The sequence below is a fragment of the Scyliorhinus canicula genome, chromosome 5, assembly GCF_902713615.1.
Source record: "Scyliorhinus canicula chromosome 5, sScyCan1.1, whole genome shotgun sequence".
Taxonomy (NCBI): domain Eukaryota; kingdom Metazoa; phylum Chordata; class Chondrichthyes; order Carcharhiniformes; family Scyliorhinidae; genus Scyliorhinus; species Scyliorhinus canicula.
This window is the reverse complement of record NC_052150.1, coordinates 15,538,838-15,557,899: the sequence shown is the minus strand read 5'-3', so window position 1 is coordinate 15,557,899 and position 19,062 is coordinate 15,538,838. Positions and strand designations below refer to the sequence as shown.

Sequence of the window (19,062 nt, the reverse complement as noted above, 5' to 3'; positions counted from 1 at the left end):
TACTCCCCTAATCCTCCATGCCACGATGGTTGGCCTGTAAGAGTGCTAGTTAAATAAGTAAACTCCTCTCTAGATGGAGGTCTGTAGACATTAACTACTGTGCTTCTCATGGTAAGACTATCTGAGCAAAATGGGGTAGCTTCTAACTTTCAGGCTGCGGACCAACAGAGTCCATCAGTCACCCATGCATCCTTGCCCATGAGAATTCCAAGTCCTTTCAGTGGCCACATCTTATCACCATGTGTCTGGAAAACTTAAATACCCCAAATGGACTATCCACCACAGCTTGACAGCTCCATGCCTGCACAATATTGGACAGTCTGGACACCAAGACACCTAGCAGGTGATGAGAGAAGGTTGGAGGGAAAGCAAACTGATTATCCGAGGGACAGCAACACCTCACTGCATTCTTGTGGAGCCCAAAGGAGTCCGCTACTTTTTTAAAAAATGTATTTATTCAAAGTTTTTCAATAAGTTTACAAAACCCTCCAAAAAGGGAAATAATAAAAAGAAAGAAGGGCAACATGCCAAGAGAACAGAACAACTTAACGCTCTAAACGCTAAACCGTTTAGCAAATTAACACCCAATTCAAAACAGGATAGAGCATGCGCCCCTTACAAAAAGGAAAATAATCCCCCCCCCCGGGTTGCTGCTGCTGTTTTTTTTTTAATTAATGTTTTGCAAAATTTTCCATATTAATAGTAATAATCTTAACACAGCAAATTAGTGAACATTAACATAGGGCATAAAGAGAATATCAGCAATCCACTAGACATTACCCACGCGCATCAGTCCTCCTCCCCCCCCCCCCCCCCCCATGGGTCTGTGCTGCTGCTGAAGTGTTAATTTTCCCCGCGAAGTCAGCGGACGGTATTGTGTCCCCGCTCAACAGCGGCAGCTCTGTACCCTTGGCAAAGTTATTTACACACATATGTAGGCATCCGTTCGTGATGTTGTCCCTTGCTTCTTCCGGACGGATTTCGCTGACGTTGTCGTTTCGTGCGCACTACCGCTTCTGCGGCCCTCCCGTCTTCCCCATTTTCTCTGTTCCTGTGGATGCCAAGTTTGTTAACATTTCCCTGCCTCCCCCCTCCCCTTCCCTGGTTCTCCTCTGTTGTTCCCTGTCTCTCCCCTCTGGCCCCCCCCTCTCCCCACTTCTGCCCCCCCCCCCCCCCAAGTCCTGTGGTTCGCCTATCCTTCCTCTTAGATTTAGCTGTCCCACCTCCCCTCTCCCGGTCTATCTCTCCCTCTCATGCTTTGGCTACTTTCCCGTTTCTTGGCTACCTGGCTGTTCTTCTGCTTGTTTGTTGGCCACGAACAGGTCCCGGAACAATTGGGTGAACGGCTCCCACGTTCTGTGGAAGCCGTCGTCTGACCCTCGGATTGAGAATTTGATTTTCTCCATTTGGTGAGATTCCAAGAGGTCGGACAGCCAGTCTGCAGCTTGGGTGGTGCTGCTGACCGCCAGCCAAACAGGATTCTACGGCGGGCAATCAGGGAGGCAAAGGCAAGGGCGTCCGCCCTCCTCGCCAGGAATAGATCTGGCTGGTCTGAAACCCCGAAGACCGCCACTTTCGGGCATGGCTCCACCCTCACCCCCACCACTTTGGACATGGCCTCGAAGAAGGCTGTCCAGTACTCCACAAGTCTGGGGCAAGACCAGAACATGTGGGCGTGGTTGACCGGGCCTCTTTGGCACCGTTCACATCTGTCCTCCACCTCTGGGAAGAACCTACTCATACGGGTTCTTGTTAAGTGGGCTCCATGTACCACTTTTAGTTGCGTCAGGCTGAGCCTTGCGCACATGGAGGTGGAGTTGACCCTATGCAGTGCTTCGCTTCAGAGTCCCCACCCTATTTCGATCCCCAGGTCCTCCTCCCACTTCCTTCTTGTTGCGTCCAGTACGGTGTCGGCCCCTTCTACCAGTCGGTCGCACATGTCGCTACAGTTTCCTTTATCTAATATGCTTGCGTCTAGTAACTCTGCCAGTAGTATCTGTCGTGGTGGTTGTGGGTATGTCCTTGTCTCCTTTCGTAGGAAGTTTTTTAATTGCAGGTACCTTAGTTCATTCCCCCTGGCTAGCTGGAATCTCTGTCAGTTCGCCCAGTGTCACGATCCTGCTGCGAGTCCGTTACTTTTGAAGTCATTTCTGCTTCATTGCCTGATACAACTTGACAGAACATACATGGCATATAACCCTTTGAAATTACGGGAATATTTAAGATCAAACTTATTCTCCACACCTTTAGGCTGCTCTGGCAGTCGTGGTGCAGATAAGGTGGCCATATTTGAAACCCTAATCCCCAAAATTGTAAAACAATTTATCCTCTTTAGAACACGTCGCTATGGGTCACTGAGGTGTATTAAACTTCATTATCAAACTCCAATGGCCTTGTATTTTACTGGAATATTCTTGTCTAATAAAACCATGGCAATAACTCAGTGATCTGTGCTAATTAGCTAATCTCAGCTAGGGTGGCAATGTGAATGTTGTAATTAACTATAACTTTGCCATAGCTTCCCCAGGTCAAGAAGGAGATAAATAAGCTAACGTGTGTTCCTGATCCTATACTATCAATTGTGCAAATCTAAATATCAAGTATGGATAGGGCATACCCTTTCTATGGCCTCATGGCAAAAAGCCTGCTAACATTTATAGATTCGTAAGTAAGGAATATACACAGGTATGATTGGGGCAGCACCAACCCAATGCTTCCCACACCATTATATAGCATTGGGTCTATTTAATATTTTGATGCATGTTGAGAATTTAACTTGAATTTAAATTCATGTCCTGAGCTTGAAAGCAGCTCCAAATGGAGAGGCAAGCGTGAGTATATAAAACATGGCACTTTAAGGAAAGAGGTGGGGTGGGATTCTTCGATCGCTGATGCCAAAATCGTATTCGGTGATTGGCCGGAGAATCCCCATTTACGCCGGAATCAGGGAAAGCGCCATTTTTGCAATGCTCCAGCCCCTTAAAGGCGACACTCTCGGGAGTATGCTGCACGCCGTATGGACGGCCTCAGGGCGTCACCTGAGGCCCTCCCACGATGCACTGCCCCCAACGAGCCGAGTCCCCGACGGCGTGGGGCGCGTGTGCTCACACTGTTCGGGGACCTCGCGTGGCGGCTGCGGACTGAATCCACTGCTGCCACAGTCGGGGGGGGGGGGGGAGACATTCCACCGGCAGGGGGTCCTTCGTTGGGGCTGGGGGACTCGTGGGGTGGTTCAGGGATGGCGAGGCTGGTTACAGGGGGGCAGCTTTTGGCAGGCCGGGTCCATGCGCGGCTGGCGCCATGTTGCATGGCGCTGCCGCTGCAGGCCGCCACCGTGTGCATGCACGACAACGGACCCTGCCATTCTGCATCCGTATCTGCAGGTAAAGCTGGGGGCTGTGCGCTGCACGGCTGCAAGCCCCCCACCAGACAGAGGATCGGTGCTGGGGCGTCGCTGACTTTCTGGTAAGACCAGACCGATCCTGCGAACACAGCCGCAGGATCGAAGAATCCAGCCCATGGTTTCTACCAATCCTCCAATGGCTGGATTTTCTCAGTCAGCAAAGCCATGAGTGCAAATTGGTTTTCAGTCACAAGTGGAAGATGCAATATTTTAGCCACCAAAAAATATTACTGCCTCTAGCTGAGTAGCTGAAACATTTTTCCCCTGGGAAAAACACTGACTCCAATACAATCACTATTTGTGACTGTTGAACAACTGCATACACACATTTCCAAAATCATCTTTTTAAAAAGGCTCTAACTGCTATAAACACTGTCCTGCAGTTAAACAATCTGCTTTCTGAGACTTCCGGTTGCGGCTATGACCAGCTAAGTCGCACGTTTGGCTGCTCCTGCTACAAAGGTGTTTTCGGGCCGATTGGAGGGCCCAACGGCGCTGTAAGGACAAATCCCGGTGGGGGAAGGCTCCCTGAAGAGAACCAGACCAACTTTATGGTCGGTACCCGGAGTGGGGTGGTAAAGAAAGCAACAGCAGCTCCCAAAAAAAAGCGGGGGAAGAAGACCAAAATGGCGGCCGGTGGCGCACCCGAGGAATGGAGGAAATGGGCGGAGGAGCAGCAGGCCACTCTCGTGCGCTTCTTTACGGAGCTGAAAATGGAGCTCTTGGAGTCAATGAATGCGACGACCACCAGGCTGATGGGAGCCCAGGCGACCCAAGAGGCGTCGATTCGGGAGCTGCAGCAGGAGATGACTGCGAGGGAGGAGGAGGCCACGGTCCTCGTGGGAAAGGTAGAGGTGCACGAGGCACTCCACCTGAAATGGCAGAGCCGTTTTGAGGAGCTGGATACCCGAATGAGGCGGAAGAACCTGAGGATCTTGGGCCTGGCAGAAGGCCTGGAGAAGTCAGACCTCCCGGGACACGTAGCAGAAATGCTGAGCTCCCTGATGGGGGCAGGGGCCGTCCCTTCGCCCCTGGAGCTGGAAGAGGCCTACAGGGTCATGGCTAGGAGGCCAAGAGCAAATGAGCCCCCGAGGGCGGTGCTGGTGTGGTTCCAGCGACTCAGCGACCGTGAGAGAGTGCTGGAGTGGGCCAAGAGGGAAAGGAGCAGCAAGTGGGAGAATTCGATGGTGAGGGTCTACCAGGACTGGAGTGCGGAGGTGGCAAAGCGGCGGGTAGGTGAGAATCCCGGCCCATGTTGAGTACAACCGTGGCAGAGTTGCTTGTGGACTTATGGAAGGTTTCTTTATTCAAAGGCAGTCGATGCGTGATTAAAGGACGTGACATCGGAAGTGGGGGACTAAGAGACACCCCCGAACTTTGCCGCTGACGCCATTGTTTCCCTCCCCCATAATACCACCAACACGACTGCCCCATCATCACTCATCTGTGGCCTTGGATCCAGCAGTTATTCTGGGCCTCAGATGGGTGTCATAGCAATGGCAACCACCACTTTCCTGATGGCACAGCCATTCTGGCAGGTCTCCACGAGCAGGACTTTCACCTCCATGCTCCTTGTAACTGAGGACTGGCACTAATTATGCCGGGTCTTCCCTAAAAGGGGCAACACTTGGCGGAGACCCCTGTCACATCCATTAAAGAACAAAGAAAAGTACAGCACAGGAACAGGCCCTTCGGCCCTCCAAGCCTATGCTGACCATCTGAACTAAAATGTTCTACACTTCCGGGGTCCATATCCCTCTATTCCAATCCTATTCATGTATTTGTCAAGATGCCCCTTAAACGTCACTATTGTCCTGCTTCCACCACCTCCTCCGTCAGCGAGTTCCAGGCACCCACTACCCTCTGTGTAAAAACAGTTGCCTCGTACATCTCTAATCCTTGCCCCTCGCACCTTAAACCTATGTCCCCTAGTAATTGACCCCTCTACCCTAGGTAAAAGTCTCTGACTATCCACTCTGTCTATTCCCCTCATAATTTTGTAGACCTCTATCAGGTCGCCCCTCAACCTCCTTCGTTCCAGTGAGAACAAACCAAGTTTATTCAACCTCTCCTCACAGGTAATGCCCTCCATACCAGACAACATCCTGATAAATCTCTTCTGCACCCTCTCTAAAGCCTCCACATCCTTCTGGTAGTGTGGCGACCAGAATTGAACACTATACTCCAAGTGTAGCCTAACTAAGGTTCTATACAGCTGCAACATGACTTGCCAATTTTTATACTCAATGCCCCGGCCAATGAAGGCAAGCATGCCGTATGCCTTCTTCACTACCTTCTTCACCTGGGTTGCCCCTTTCAGTGACCTGTGGACCTGTACACCAAGATCTCTCTGACTGTCAATACTCTTGAGGGTTCTACCATTCATTGTATATTCCCAACCTGTATTAGACCTTCCAAAATGCATTACCTCACATTTGTCCGGATTAAACTCCATCTGTCATCTCTCCGCCCAAGTCTCCAAACGATCTAAATCCTGCTGTAGGCTCTGACAGTCCTCATCGTTATCCGCAATTCCACCAACCTTTGTGTCGTCCGCAAACTTACTAATCAGACCAGTTATATTTTCCTCCAAATCATTTATATATACTACGAACAGCAAAGGTCCCAGCACTGATCTCTGCGGAACACCACTAGTCACAGACTCCAATCAGAAAAGCATCCTTTCATTGCTACTCTCTGCCTTCTATGACCTAGCCAGTTCTGTATCCATCTTGCCAATTCACCTCTGATCTTGTGTGACTTCACCTTTTGCACCAGTCTGCCATGAGGGACCTTGTCAAAGGCCTTACTGAAGTCCATATAGACAATATCCACTGCCCTACCTGCATCAATCATCTTTGTGACCTCCTCGAAAAACTTTATCAAGTTTAAGAGATACAAACTCCCTTTCACAAAACCGTGCTGCCTCTCGCTAACCACTTGCTTCCAAATGGGAGCAGATCCTGTCTCGAAGAATTCCCTCCAGTAATTTCCCTACCACTGACGTAAGGCTCCTCAATATTAAATACTGCCATTCAATATTGACTTATTTTAACGAGGGCGGACATGACATTAGAAAACAGCTTTTGAAAAAAGATATATAAGATAAAAAAGGAATAATTTATTAACAAGTCAGACTTAGAGAATGGATGAATTGTATTCATTCATATGAAGCTAACAATCAGTAGCAGAGGCACGACTATGTATTTCTATATAATATACATAATATATATGTGTGCGTGTGTGTAAGGAAGTTCAATAGAAAAGGGAATAGTGTCATAAAATCTGGCAAACTGCTTATGCTATCCTTACTTTCAAGAAGGATGCTAACTCCAGGGAGCTATCCACCAGTTAGCTTAGCGTGGTAAAGAAGGTGTAATACAAAAACATCCAGATACCGAAAATGTAATGCAGAATTGTCACCACAGATTTCAAAACTGAGGATCATCCTAAATATTCACGCCATCCACCACTGGCGCACAATGACAGCTGTGTATACTGCATGCAATGATAGCAACCCTCAACCTCTATCACCCAGAAGGACAAAGGCAGCGGATTCATGGAAATACCACTATATGCAAGTTCTCCTCCAAGCCACACACGTCGTGACTTGGAACTGTATTACAGTTCTTTCACTGTCCGTGGATCAAATCCTGAAACCCTCCCTTCCTAACAGCATTGAATGTACCAAAATATGGGCAGCAGCGGTTCAAGAAGATGGGTCATGAACACCTTTTATGGGGCAATTAGGAATGGGCAACAAATGCTGGCCTATCCAGAAATGTTTGTAGCAAAAGAATTAAAAACGTTATTGAATTATTTGAAGTAACAGAAAGAGTTGACTAGGGTACTGTAATGGATGAAATATACATGGATTTTCAAAGGGCCTTTGATAAAATACCAAATTGTAGACTCATGACAAAGATCAGAGAATGTGATGTTTGAGGTCAATTTGCAGAATGGATTACAAATTGACTATGAAACAGAAAACAGAGTAGAGATTAACGATAGTTCAGACTGGCAACAAGGGGAAGTGGTGTTTTACAATGCTGGGACCACTGGTGTTCACCATTTAGGTAAATAATTTGACTTGGAAATCAAAAGTATAATACCAGTATTTGTGGAGAATACTAAATTTGGGGTGTAGTTAACATCGAGGAAGAAAACAAGCTGCTAACAGTAAGAATTCCAGGAGGCGCAGGCTAAAAGGCAGGACAGGTTAATTTTCCAACGCAAATAAATCTGCGGCCGCGCCGTACAGAGCACATGTCCCAGTCTGAGATGATCGGAAGCTGCTGGTCTGGGGTCGATATTTAAGGCCCCACCAGTGAGCCCCTATTGTAAGGACCTCTGCCCACTCGACGAGAACTCATATTCTACAAAGCACATGGGTAATCAAATCAGCGATTTCCCACTGGTCTTCGCGAGGGTTATAATATCCTTCCCCCCTCAATTCCATTGCTTCCCCTTAATTCCCGTGGCAATGGAACCTCTTCTGCCTTTTGGCACTTGGCCTTGAGTCTGTGTGACAGGTGGAGCTGCGGGCCTCCATGGGCAGAGACCCTGTGCCAGTTGTCACAACTGGTGTTGGGAATGGAGTTTAAACTGGAGTGAGCTCTCTACTCCTCAGGTGGTCCAGGTGCATTTCGCGGCCTTTCCTTGGATTTTGACTTTAGAAGAGACGGGTCCTGTCTTGTCCAACACAACACCGTGGATCCAACTAGAGCCATCCCGAACATTCCATACATACACAGCATCTCCTGGCATCGTAATTCCTCTTTTCGTACTCCTGCTTCGATTTCACCTTCCCTGCCAAATTGGGAAATAGACTCAGCCTGTGTGTGGTTTTCATCCCATCAGTAACTCCGCCAGGGCAACTTCCATTGTGGTTTGAGATGTGGTTCAGTAGTCAAACAGGAATCGCGTCAAGCTTGTGTCCATGGAACCAGCTGGCTATTTCTTCATTCGATTCTCGAATGTCTGTACCACCTGCTCTGCCAGACCAATGGACATCGGGTGGTACGGCACCATCTGGATGTGCTTGATGCCATTTGACTTCAAGAACACCTGGAACTTCCCACTGGTAAAGACGGTACCATTATCAGATACGAGGCGTCAGGTATGCCATGGGTACAAAATCATAATTGGAGTTTTCCCGAGGCGATGGGGAGAATTGCTTTATCTTCTTTCAAAAGTCCCAGCCAAGACTTCCGGTCTGTTTTGATTACAAAACGTTGGCTATAGGCATATTGGTGGAACTTTTTAACTCCAAAGATAACAGCCAGCCTTTACTTTTCAATCTGCGATTATGCCGCTCAGTGTCCAGCGGAATCCTGGATGTGTATGCAATTGGCTTCTCCATGCTATCGTCCCATCGATGTGAGAGGCCTGCACCCACTCCAGATGGAGAGGAATCACACATCAGCATTAGTTGTTTTTGGGATCATAATGGGTTGGGATATTCGAGGACAGCAGTTGCTGTTTTACATTCATGAAGGCTTCAACCTGCGGTGCCTGCCATAACCACCTTTAATGTTTTTTCAGTAACTTGTGCATGGGTGACAAGATGGCCAAATTTGGGATGAATTTCCATTGTAATTTATCAGTCCTCAAAAAGATTTCAACTGTTGTATTTGGCGGGGTTGGCTCCTCCTTGATGAACTTGACTTTATTCTCCATGGGGTCTGTAGGCCTTTCTTATCTACCCGGTACCTGAGGTAGATCACTTTGCCTTCCTGGAAGATGCATTTCTCTCTCTTGAGACATACGCCTGTATTAGAAAATTGCTTCAAGGTCTCCTTCAAGTTTGCTAGGTGCTCTTGTTCAGTGGCCCCTGTGATTAATACATCATTGAGATATACTGCCACCCTAGGCAAGCTTTGGGAAATGTTTTCCATGACACGCTGGAAGATAGCACATGCCAACAAGTCTCTGAATGACAGGTGTGTATATTTGTACAGGCCCGTATGGATGTTAATTGTGATGTACTTTCTGGATATTTCATCCAGTTTGACTGGAGGTTGGCATGACGTATATCCAGTTTTGTGCCAATTTGACATACAAATCCTCTACACATGGCATAGGGTACCGATCCAGTCGTGAGGCTTTGTTAACTGTAAATTTGTAATTTCCACAAAGTAGGACTGACTTATCAGGCTTGAGGATAGGGACGACTGCTGCAGCCCATTCTGTGAACTGTACTGGCTATATTATTCCGAGGCTTTCCAAATGCTCGATTTCCATCTCTACACTTGCAAGCAAAGAGTATGGGACTGACTGAGTCCTGAAATATTTTGGTAAAGATTTGGGATCCACATATACCTTGGCCCCTGCTCCTTTCATTTTACCAAAGCCCTCTTGAAATACTTTGGGATATTTGTTAATAACAAGCCACCGATCCCTAATTTAAACATTTCCACTTGGTCCAGTCAGATCTTCTGGAACCAATCCCTGTCCATGAGACTTGGTCCTGATCTTTGCACGAGTATGAGTGGGAGTCATGTCGTTGCTGTCCATAAAACACCAGGATTGTGATGGTCCCCATAATCTTCAACAGTTCTCCTGTGTACGAGGCTTACCTGGCCCTGGTTTCCATTAGGTTTAAGGGCACAGTACCTGTTCAGAGATGCTGAAACATTTGTTCCCCAATGATGGAAACATCAGCTCCTGAATCCACCTCCATCTCTAAGGAATGATCATTGACAAGCAGCCTTATCCTTATCGGAACGACCTTGGTAGTAACGATGCAGTTCCTTTTTGTCCTCTGAGGGCCAGTCTACTTACAGGGCATGGGCCTTAGTTGGTGGCTGGACGGTATGGCCACCTCTGTGCCTTCCCAGCACAGACTCAATTGGGGTGAAAACAGAAAGGGGGCATTGTCCACACCCACCACTCTCCTGCCTGATTAAGTGTCCCCTCATCCCAGCCACCAAACTCGCCTGTGTAAGGCAATCAACTCCCTCTGGGAATCCAAACCTAGGGCTTATAAATTTAATACAGCCTCTAATAAATCCAAAGAGGAACCCAGGAAAAAGCTCTACACTCAGAGTGGTGAGAATGTGAAACTCACCAGCACGGTAGCACAAGTGGCTAGCACTGTGGCTTCACAGCGCCAGGGTCCCAAGTTCGATTCCCTGCTGGGTCACTTTCTGTGCAGAGACTGCACGTTCTCCCTGTCTCAGCATGGGTTTCCTCCGGGTGCTCTGGTTTCCTCCCACAGTCCAAAGACGTGCTGGTTAGGTAGATTGGCCATGATAAATTGCTCTTAGTGACCAAAAAGGTTAGGAGGGGTTATTGGGTTACGGGGATAGGGTGGAAGTGAGGGCTTAAGTGGGTCGCTGCAGACTAGATGGGCCGAATGGCCTCCTCTGCACTATATGTTCGATGTTCTAGCACATGGAGTGATTGAGATGAACATCACAAATGCAATGAAGGAGAATGTTGATAGCTACATGGGGGAGATACATGTTGATAGGGTAAGATGAAGTAGAGTGGGAGGAAGCTCATGTGGCACATAAACACTGGTACATACCTGTTGGGCTGAATGGCCTATTCCAATGCTAGTAATAGTAATTAAGAATATTCATCGAATACCTAATTTCACACTCCCCAATCCAGCAATGCTGAAGTCAATTGTACAGCCTCAACTGCTACCTCAGCTGAAATGAGCTAACTCAGGATACAAGTGTGGGGACTTTCGGTGTGTATGGATCAGCGACTCATTAACTAGCCTCACTGTCACTGGAACAACTTATTTTTTATGGGTTAATGAGATACAATTTATTCTTTTCTCCTCATTTTGTACAGTAATATTAATTGCTAATACCATTGCAAAATATTTCCTGTAGAGGGAGCACCATAAAATAATTGAAATACAATAATGCTGTACTGACTGAAAACTTTCCTCAGATGGTTTTCCTTTAGTAAAAAGAAATTTAGTACACATTGACTAAACCTAACTTTAAGTCAATCGCAAAATGTCAATTTATGGCAAGTAAAAGATATAGGAAACCCTCTCGGGTTAACCTGAGCAAATCTAAGAAAATGGTGTCAGACCAGATGATAGAGCCATATTAATTATTCATAACAGATGAAATAAAGCCTCTTGTCAAACATGTTTATGTTGCTGTGTGTAACAATGTCTGGTCAAGATTATACTTGCTTCTGCCCGTTACCTACTCATACTTTAGTCGATCATCTGATAGGTTATTGGCAAGATTGTGCCTTATGCCTTTTAAGTAGTCTGAAAGGTAACTGGATGTTTTGTTATTAATGTTCACAAGACCTTTGTTTCATTCTTTTTCTAATTGCAGCTGGTGCTCAAGACAGGATTGGATATGCTTTTGGCCTGGGGCTAGAACGGCTAGCGATGATTTTGTATGCAATACCAGACATCCGTTTGTTCTGGAGTGAAGACGAACGATTCTCCAAACAATTCCAGGTTACCCATATTGACCAGAAAGTCACGTTTCAGGTTAAAAGCACACACTATTGCATCAATGATTTGTAACAGAAGTAGTGTGCCATAAGTTACCAATGTTACCAATTAACATAAGTTAATAAGTTACCAATTAATCAGTTATGATTTTTTTTCCAGACAATTGTCTGCTTGTTGTTAACCTTTGCAATTGTAATGTTTTTAGAATGCCAGTGACACTGGCAAATCCACAGTCATTGCCCTTCCTTAACTTCCTGGAGATAGTACTGTAGTCGTGGAACCGCTGCAGTCCTTTGGGATGATGTTTCCACAGTGTAGTTAGGAGTCCCAAGAAATTGACCCATTGGCAATAAAATTATCACAGCAAAAAATAACTTGCCGATCACTGCTTAAACTGCTGTTTAATTGGCCCTTAGACCAAGGAGGTTTGCGTGGAAAATCCAGGTTGACACATTGGGGGGGTAATTTTAACTTTTTGTGATACTGTAAAATCAGTGGTAGCAAATTGCCAGCCCCTTGTATTGTATATCTCTCTTAATTTTTATTTCCAATTTTGAAGTTGTTAGAAATGAAAATTGAGTAATGTAAAATGGACTGCTGATTTGATATCATCTGTTTTATACCATTGCACATATTTCTCCCTTCCTTCCATTTTTCTTGGTACCCCTTGCCAGTCAAAGTAGAAAATCACTGTGGTATTAGGTTTCATCCATTTGGTTTATAAAGAATTGTTGGAGGTCTTGATAATAGGCAATTAAATTTGTCCCATGAATTTCTCTCCCTCTGTGGGCAGAACTTGACTTTCACTCAGTACTGTCCCACACTTAACCTGATCGAGAACTCAACTCTGAGATCATCTACTTGTATGCTGCCACACTATGATAAAGCAAATTGAGACTTTGACATGCCAGCCCACTCAATTTCACATTTTTTCTTGCACCTCAATTACCATTTTAGAAGTCATAGCAAAAATAAACTCGGACACGCATGGAGCTTTGCATCACCATAATTCAAGGACTATAATTTAGCCGATATAACTCTGCCCAATATCATACCAATGCGAAACAGGTGAATGCTGTAGGATGGAAAAGCTTCAAATATTGTCTCATTCCATTTCAGTAATTGTAAAATACAGGAAACCACAACTCCTGAGCCACTGTTTACTTGAGCTCGACAAATTGTATCTATTAAAAGCTGGTTCACGTTTTCTATCAATTCAGGATGTTCTACATAATTAGAGTCCTGAGTCCAAATAATCTAAGTAAATAATTGAAGTCATCCTTATGTAACTTTACAATACCTATGAATGCACACATAATTAAATAGTAGAAGCTAAGTGTATGGAAATCAAAGCATATGAAAAATTCCAGCTCAAATGTAATGCAGTCATGTTAGTGCATGCAGTCTGCCTAGATTAGCAGGGTAACTGTTGACTAAGAATCTGGGTTGAAATTTCTACAATACAATGGCAGTTTTCACAACCTTTACACCCAGCAAGGAGCTTAGCCTAGTGAATTTGTACATATAAGAAATGTGGGTATGCATGGTTCATGATGTTTGAACCATCTGGGACATTGTGTACCTCCAGCAAATGAAACATTACTCTTTCTCTTATTTAATTCCTTCTTATTTATTACGTTACATCTTCTACTGGTGGTTCGAAGTTCTTTGGACTATTTTTTATAATGCAATAATAGTAAACTTGAATCAATAGAAAACAAGTAAAAATTTATGGAAAATGAATGGAGGAATGTGGGCCTACAAATAATCAAAAATAATCATTGTCAAAGTATGGCCAGGATGTAGCTGTTCTGTGCTCTTTGTGAATTGCCATACTTGACAGTTGAGGAACTTTGATTGACTTATCAAAAATCTATCAAACAGGTGGTTTCTTAAAAGCAACACAATGACTGCTCAAAAACAATAGAATCAGAAAGATTAATTATATGTATATAAATGTATATTGAAAAAAGCTGTGGGTTTTCTTGGGCATGTTGGTTGCCACTGACCTTTGATCTTGGGAACAAATGAGTTTGTCAATTTCATATTGAGTGAAAACAGTTGATGATAAAAATCCATGTTATTACTAAAAGCTGATTTGGGAACAATTAACTTTCAAGTTTGAGCCACGTTAGATAACCCATTTATCGCATTTAAATGGAGCTTCATCCTGTCAGTACTTTACATTTTAACTGGGGTGGATTGGGAGGGTGGACTACTGATTAAATAATGACAAAAAAGGCTCTATTTAGGGAAAATGTCTCAATGTAGCAACAGTGGAATCTGTGCAAAGTGGAGCGTGTACCTCAGGAATGCAGCGTGGAAAGTGGAAGTAATTTAAATTATTGAAAATGTTCTATCTGAAGATTATGTTAAAGTACCCAAGGTTAGAAGTTTCAAGAATATTTGCCTGTCTGCTTTTACTCATTAGAAGCAAGAACTTAATAAATATTGATTTATCTCCACAAATCATGGTTGAATAGTGCAGTACTGCTATTTTCCTGAAATTGAACTCTAATACTGAAATGTGATAACAGATATCCAGTCTGAGACTTAAGGTACCAGCATTTACTAATATCCAATATCAAATTTAACATCATTACAGGTACCCCGCTGAACAAATTACCCATAAAGTTACCCAATTTATAGTATAACACATTTTGCCTTTCTATTGTCTTCTCTACTTTTGGCCCAAGATCAAATAGCATATTTGTGTAACAATAATGGTAATGACAATGACTAACTGAACAAGATTTAAGATTTGAAATTTAGTGGCTCAACTATATCTTGGTAATCTGACATTAGAAAACTATTGGGATTTTCCATCATGTTTATTATTTCAGATTTTACAACTGGATTTGTTAATCCTTAATTGCCTTTGAATCATGCGTCTTGCCAGGCCACTTCAGAAAGTATTTAAGAGTCAGCACATTGCTTCCAGGTCTGGAGTCGCATGCAGGCCAGACAGGATAAAGACGGCAGATTTCCTTCTCTCAAGGAAATTAGTGAGCCAGGTGGATTTTTGCAAATGGTTTCACGGTCACTATTACTGAGACTAGCTTTCAATTTCAATAATATATAATTCTTAAAAGGGTATTTATAAGTAATAGGGAGCAGCCACAGGTCATATGGTCACTTGAGTCTGCTCCATCATCCAATAAAATCATGAGTGATAGTCTAAATAAATCAATAAATAATCGCTTATTGTCACAAGTAGGCTTCACTGAAGTTACTGTGAAAAGCCCCGAGTCACCACATTCCGGCGCCTGTTTGGGGAGGCTGGTACGGGAATTGAACCCGCGTTGCTGCGTTGTTCTGCATTACAAGTCAGCTGTTTAGCCCACAACTCCATGTTCCTGTCCAATCCCCATATCCCTTAATTCCCTTATCATAGAACCATGGAATCCCTACAGTGCAGAAGGAAGCCATTTGGCCCATCGGATCTGCGCCAACCCTCTGAAAGAGCAACCTCCCTAGGCCCACTCCCACATTCTATCCCCGTAACCCCTACTAACCTGCACATCTTTGGACTGTGGGAGGAAACTGGAGCACCTGAAGAAAACCCATGCAGACACAGGGAGAATGAAAAAAAAGCTCCATGCAGACTGTCACCCAAAGCTGGTTATGGGCGACACGGTGGCATTGTGGTTAGCACTTTGCCTCACAGCACTAGGGACCTGGGTTTAATTCCAGATTTGGATGACTGTCAGTATGGAGTTTACACGTTCTCCCCATGTCTGTGTGGGTTTCCTCCAGGTGCTCCGATTTCCCTCCATAGTCCAAAGATGTGCAGTTTAGGTGGATTGGCCATGTTAAAATTGCCCCTTAGTGTCCAAAGATGTGCAGTTTTGGTGGGGTTCCGGGGATAGAGCGGGGGAGTATGTCTAGGTAGGATGTTCTTTCAAAGGGTCGGTGCAGGATCAATAGGCGGAATGGCTTCCTTCTGCATTGTAGGGACTCTATGGATTCTACGGAAGGTTGGAATTAAACCTGGGCCCCTGGAGCTGTGAGGCAACAGTTCTAACCACTGTGGCACTGTGCCTCCTTAGAACCAAAAAGCTAGCAAGTTCAACCTTGAATCTATTCAAAGACTGAGCGTTCACCACTGTCCTATGCTCCATAATTCCAAATATACACAACCCTGAGTAAAAAGATTCCTCCCCTATTTCAGTCTTGAATGATCATTAATGCCTACCACCTCCCTTTTCAAACGTTACAAAACGTTCCCAACTTCAAGGACCCTGGTGAACTAGAGGGGCGTTTACAACATTTGATAACTAGCTCTCAATTACAGATTTAGTGGACAATGGTTTGTGGGTTATACTCTTTGCCGCGGTGGAATTTGAATCCATGACTCAGAGCAATAGCCTGGATTCAGTATTACTAACCCAGTGACATTACCTCTATGCCACTCTCTCCATGCTTTTCATATCAGTTGAATGGGGTGGCTTCAATTAAGAAAAAAAATGAGAGAAACTTGTGGGCTTCCCCATTCAATTTGCAGAGCTCACTCTTATAGTAGCTTTCATTGTTCACTTATAATTCGATTTGCTCAGGATGGATCCTGCTGAGAAGCAGTAAGCTCTCAGAAAATATGCAGAAAAAAGGCCCTCATTTTTTTATTAGTAACCCACTTATATGGCTCAACCCAAGAAATCTATGCTTCAGTTAAATGGAGGCCTGTTATTTTAAAATCCAGATTCAGATTGTGGAACCGCTGAGAGAGGTTAGTGGAATTGCTCCATTTACACAGGGCTGAATGCAATGCAGCCCAATGTGGAGGGAAATATGGCGGCCAGGCCCACAGCATTTCCCAGTATTGGCAGAAACTCCAATCCCCCTGCTTAAGTCAGAGGGCAGAAGGGGCCAGCCATGGGGGGGGTTCACTTACGCTCAATGTTCATCAATTATCCTTGAGCCCATCTCAATTTGGTAGTGGCACAAGGATTAAGTGGTGAATTCTGGCTTTCCCTTGACCTCGGAAGGCCACCATGTTTGAGCAGCTTCCTGGGGTGGAGGATGCCTCGCTATCAGGCGCACTGTGCCCGATTGAAGGACCGGACGTATGGCAGGGGAGATGGCCATTGGAAGACATCCCACTGCCCTTGCCTCTGACCCCCCTTTCCCACAGCACAATTGATAACCAACCATAGTGTGCATTCAGTCAGACATGTGCATGTGGAAACTTTGCATTTCTTTTTCAAACAGTTTTGAAAATGACAGCAGGAGAACACTGCATGAGGACAGATTGCGGCGGCTATAACATGTAGTGCAGATGTAATTTCAGAATGGGAAATTCAGTGGTGACCTCAGTGACACGTTATGTTGGAATGTAACCAAATCCAGGTTAGGCTTCACAATGCCACTGATCTCACATTTCTAATTGAATTGAGTTTTTCTAAAGAGAAAAGAAAGAAAAGAAAATGCCTTTCACAACCAACAGACTACCAAGAGTGCTTCACAGCAAATTAATTAGTCTTGAAGTGTAGTCACTGTTGTAATATCAGAAATGCAGCAGCCAATTTGCGCCCAACAAGCTCCCACAAACAGCAATGTAATAATGACCAGTTAATCTGTTTTTGTGCTGTTGCTTAAGGGTTAAGTATTGGACAAGACACTGGGGATAGCTCCCCTGCTCTTATTTCAAATAGTGCCATGGTTTCTATTACACCCAGCTGAGAAGCCAGATGTGACGGCAGTATAATATCTCATCCAAAAGATGGCACCTCCAACAGTGCAACAATCCTTCAATATTGCAATATTGCAATGGAGCTTGAGCCTTGGATTCAAGTTTTGAATGCCAAAGAAGGTGTGTTCCCCAACGTGCATTTCCCAGCTGGAAACCATGGGTTTAACCGGGAGATTCACTCCCTACTGAAGGCCAGGTCTGAGGCGTTCAAGACATGCAACCCTGACCTGTACAAGAAAGCTAGGTATGACCTCCACAAAGCCATCAGGGATGCAAGAGACAATACCAGACTAAGCTAGAGTCAAAGACTAACAACACAGACTCTCATCTGTCATGGGAAGATAACGGGCTACAAAGCAAAGCTGCGTAGAATCTCCGGAATATTCCCGATGGACTAAATGCATTCTATGCTAATTTCGAGCAGACAACCAACAAACTGTTGTCAACTGCCCCAGCAGCCTTGGACATTCCCACACCTACCATCACAGCATCAGAAGTCAGTTCGGCCTTCTGGAAAGTGAACCCTCAGAAAGCAACGGATTCTGACAGAGTCCCTGGTCATGCACTCAGATCCTGCGTGGACCAACTGGCGGGTACGTTCGTGGGCATCTTCAACCTCTCTCTACTTCATTCTGAGGTTCACACCCTGCTTCAAGAAGATGACCATCACACCGGTGCCAAAGAAGAATTAGGCAGTGTGTCTCAATGACTACCATCTGGTGGCCTTGAACATCTATCATTATGAAGTGCTCCGAGAGGTTGGTCATGAGTACATCAACTCCATACTCCCACAATGCCTTGATCCACTGCTATTTGCACCACAACCAGTCCACAGCAGACACCAGCTCCCTGGCCCTACACTCATTCCTGGAGCATCTCAACAACAAAGACTCCAACGTCAGACTACTCATTGACTAGAGCTCCTCCTTCAACACCATAATCGCAGCCAACCTCATATCAAAACTCGAAAATCTAGAACGTGCCTCATCCCTCTGCAACTGGATCCTCGACTTCCTGACCCATAGACCACAATCAGTAAGAATAAACAACGACACCTCCTCCACGGTAGTCCTCAATACCGGGGCCCCGCAAGGCTGCGTACTTAGCCCGTACTGTACTCCCTATACACACACAACTGTGTGGCAAAATTTGGCTCCAACTCCATCTACAAGTTTGCTAATGATACGACCGTAGTCGGTCGGATCTTGAACACCGATGAGTCAGAGTACAGAAGGGAGAAAGTTAACCTAGTGGTGTGGTGTAATGACAATCCCTCCCTCGAAGTCAGCAAAACTAAGGAGCTGGTAATTGACTTCAGGAAGCAAATTACTGTCCACGCCCCTGTCTGCATCAATGGTGCCGAGGTGGAGATGGTAGACAGCTTCAAATTCCTAGGCATGCACAACACCAACAATTTGTTCTGGTTCACCCACGTCGACGCTACAACAGCGCCTATACTTCCTCAAGATACTAAGGAAATTCGGCATGCCCACATTGAGTCGTACCAATATTTACAGATGCACCATAGAAAGC

The 19,062-nt window shown here is 45.1% G+C and overlaps 1 protein-coding gene across 1 annotated transcript in view; it reads left to right on the top strand.

Annotated features, from left to right (window-relative positions):
- Window positions 1–19,062, top strand: part of fars2 (phenylalanyl-tRNA synthetase 2, mitochondrial) — a 541,716-nt gene that overhangs the window by 335,281 nt on the left and 187,373 nt on the right. Inside the window, 1 exon segment of the mRNA XM_038796635.1 lies at window positions 11,716–11,876. Within this exon segment, the coding sequence (XP_038652563.1) occupies window positions 11,716–11,876 (161 nt within the window).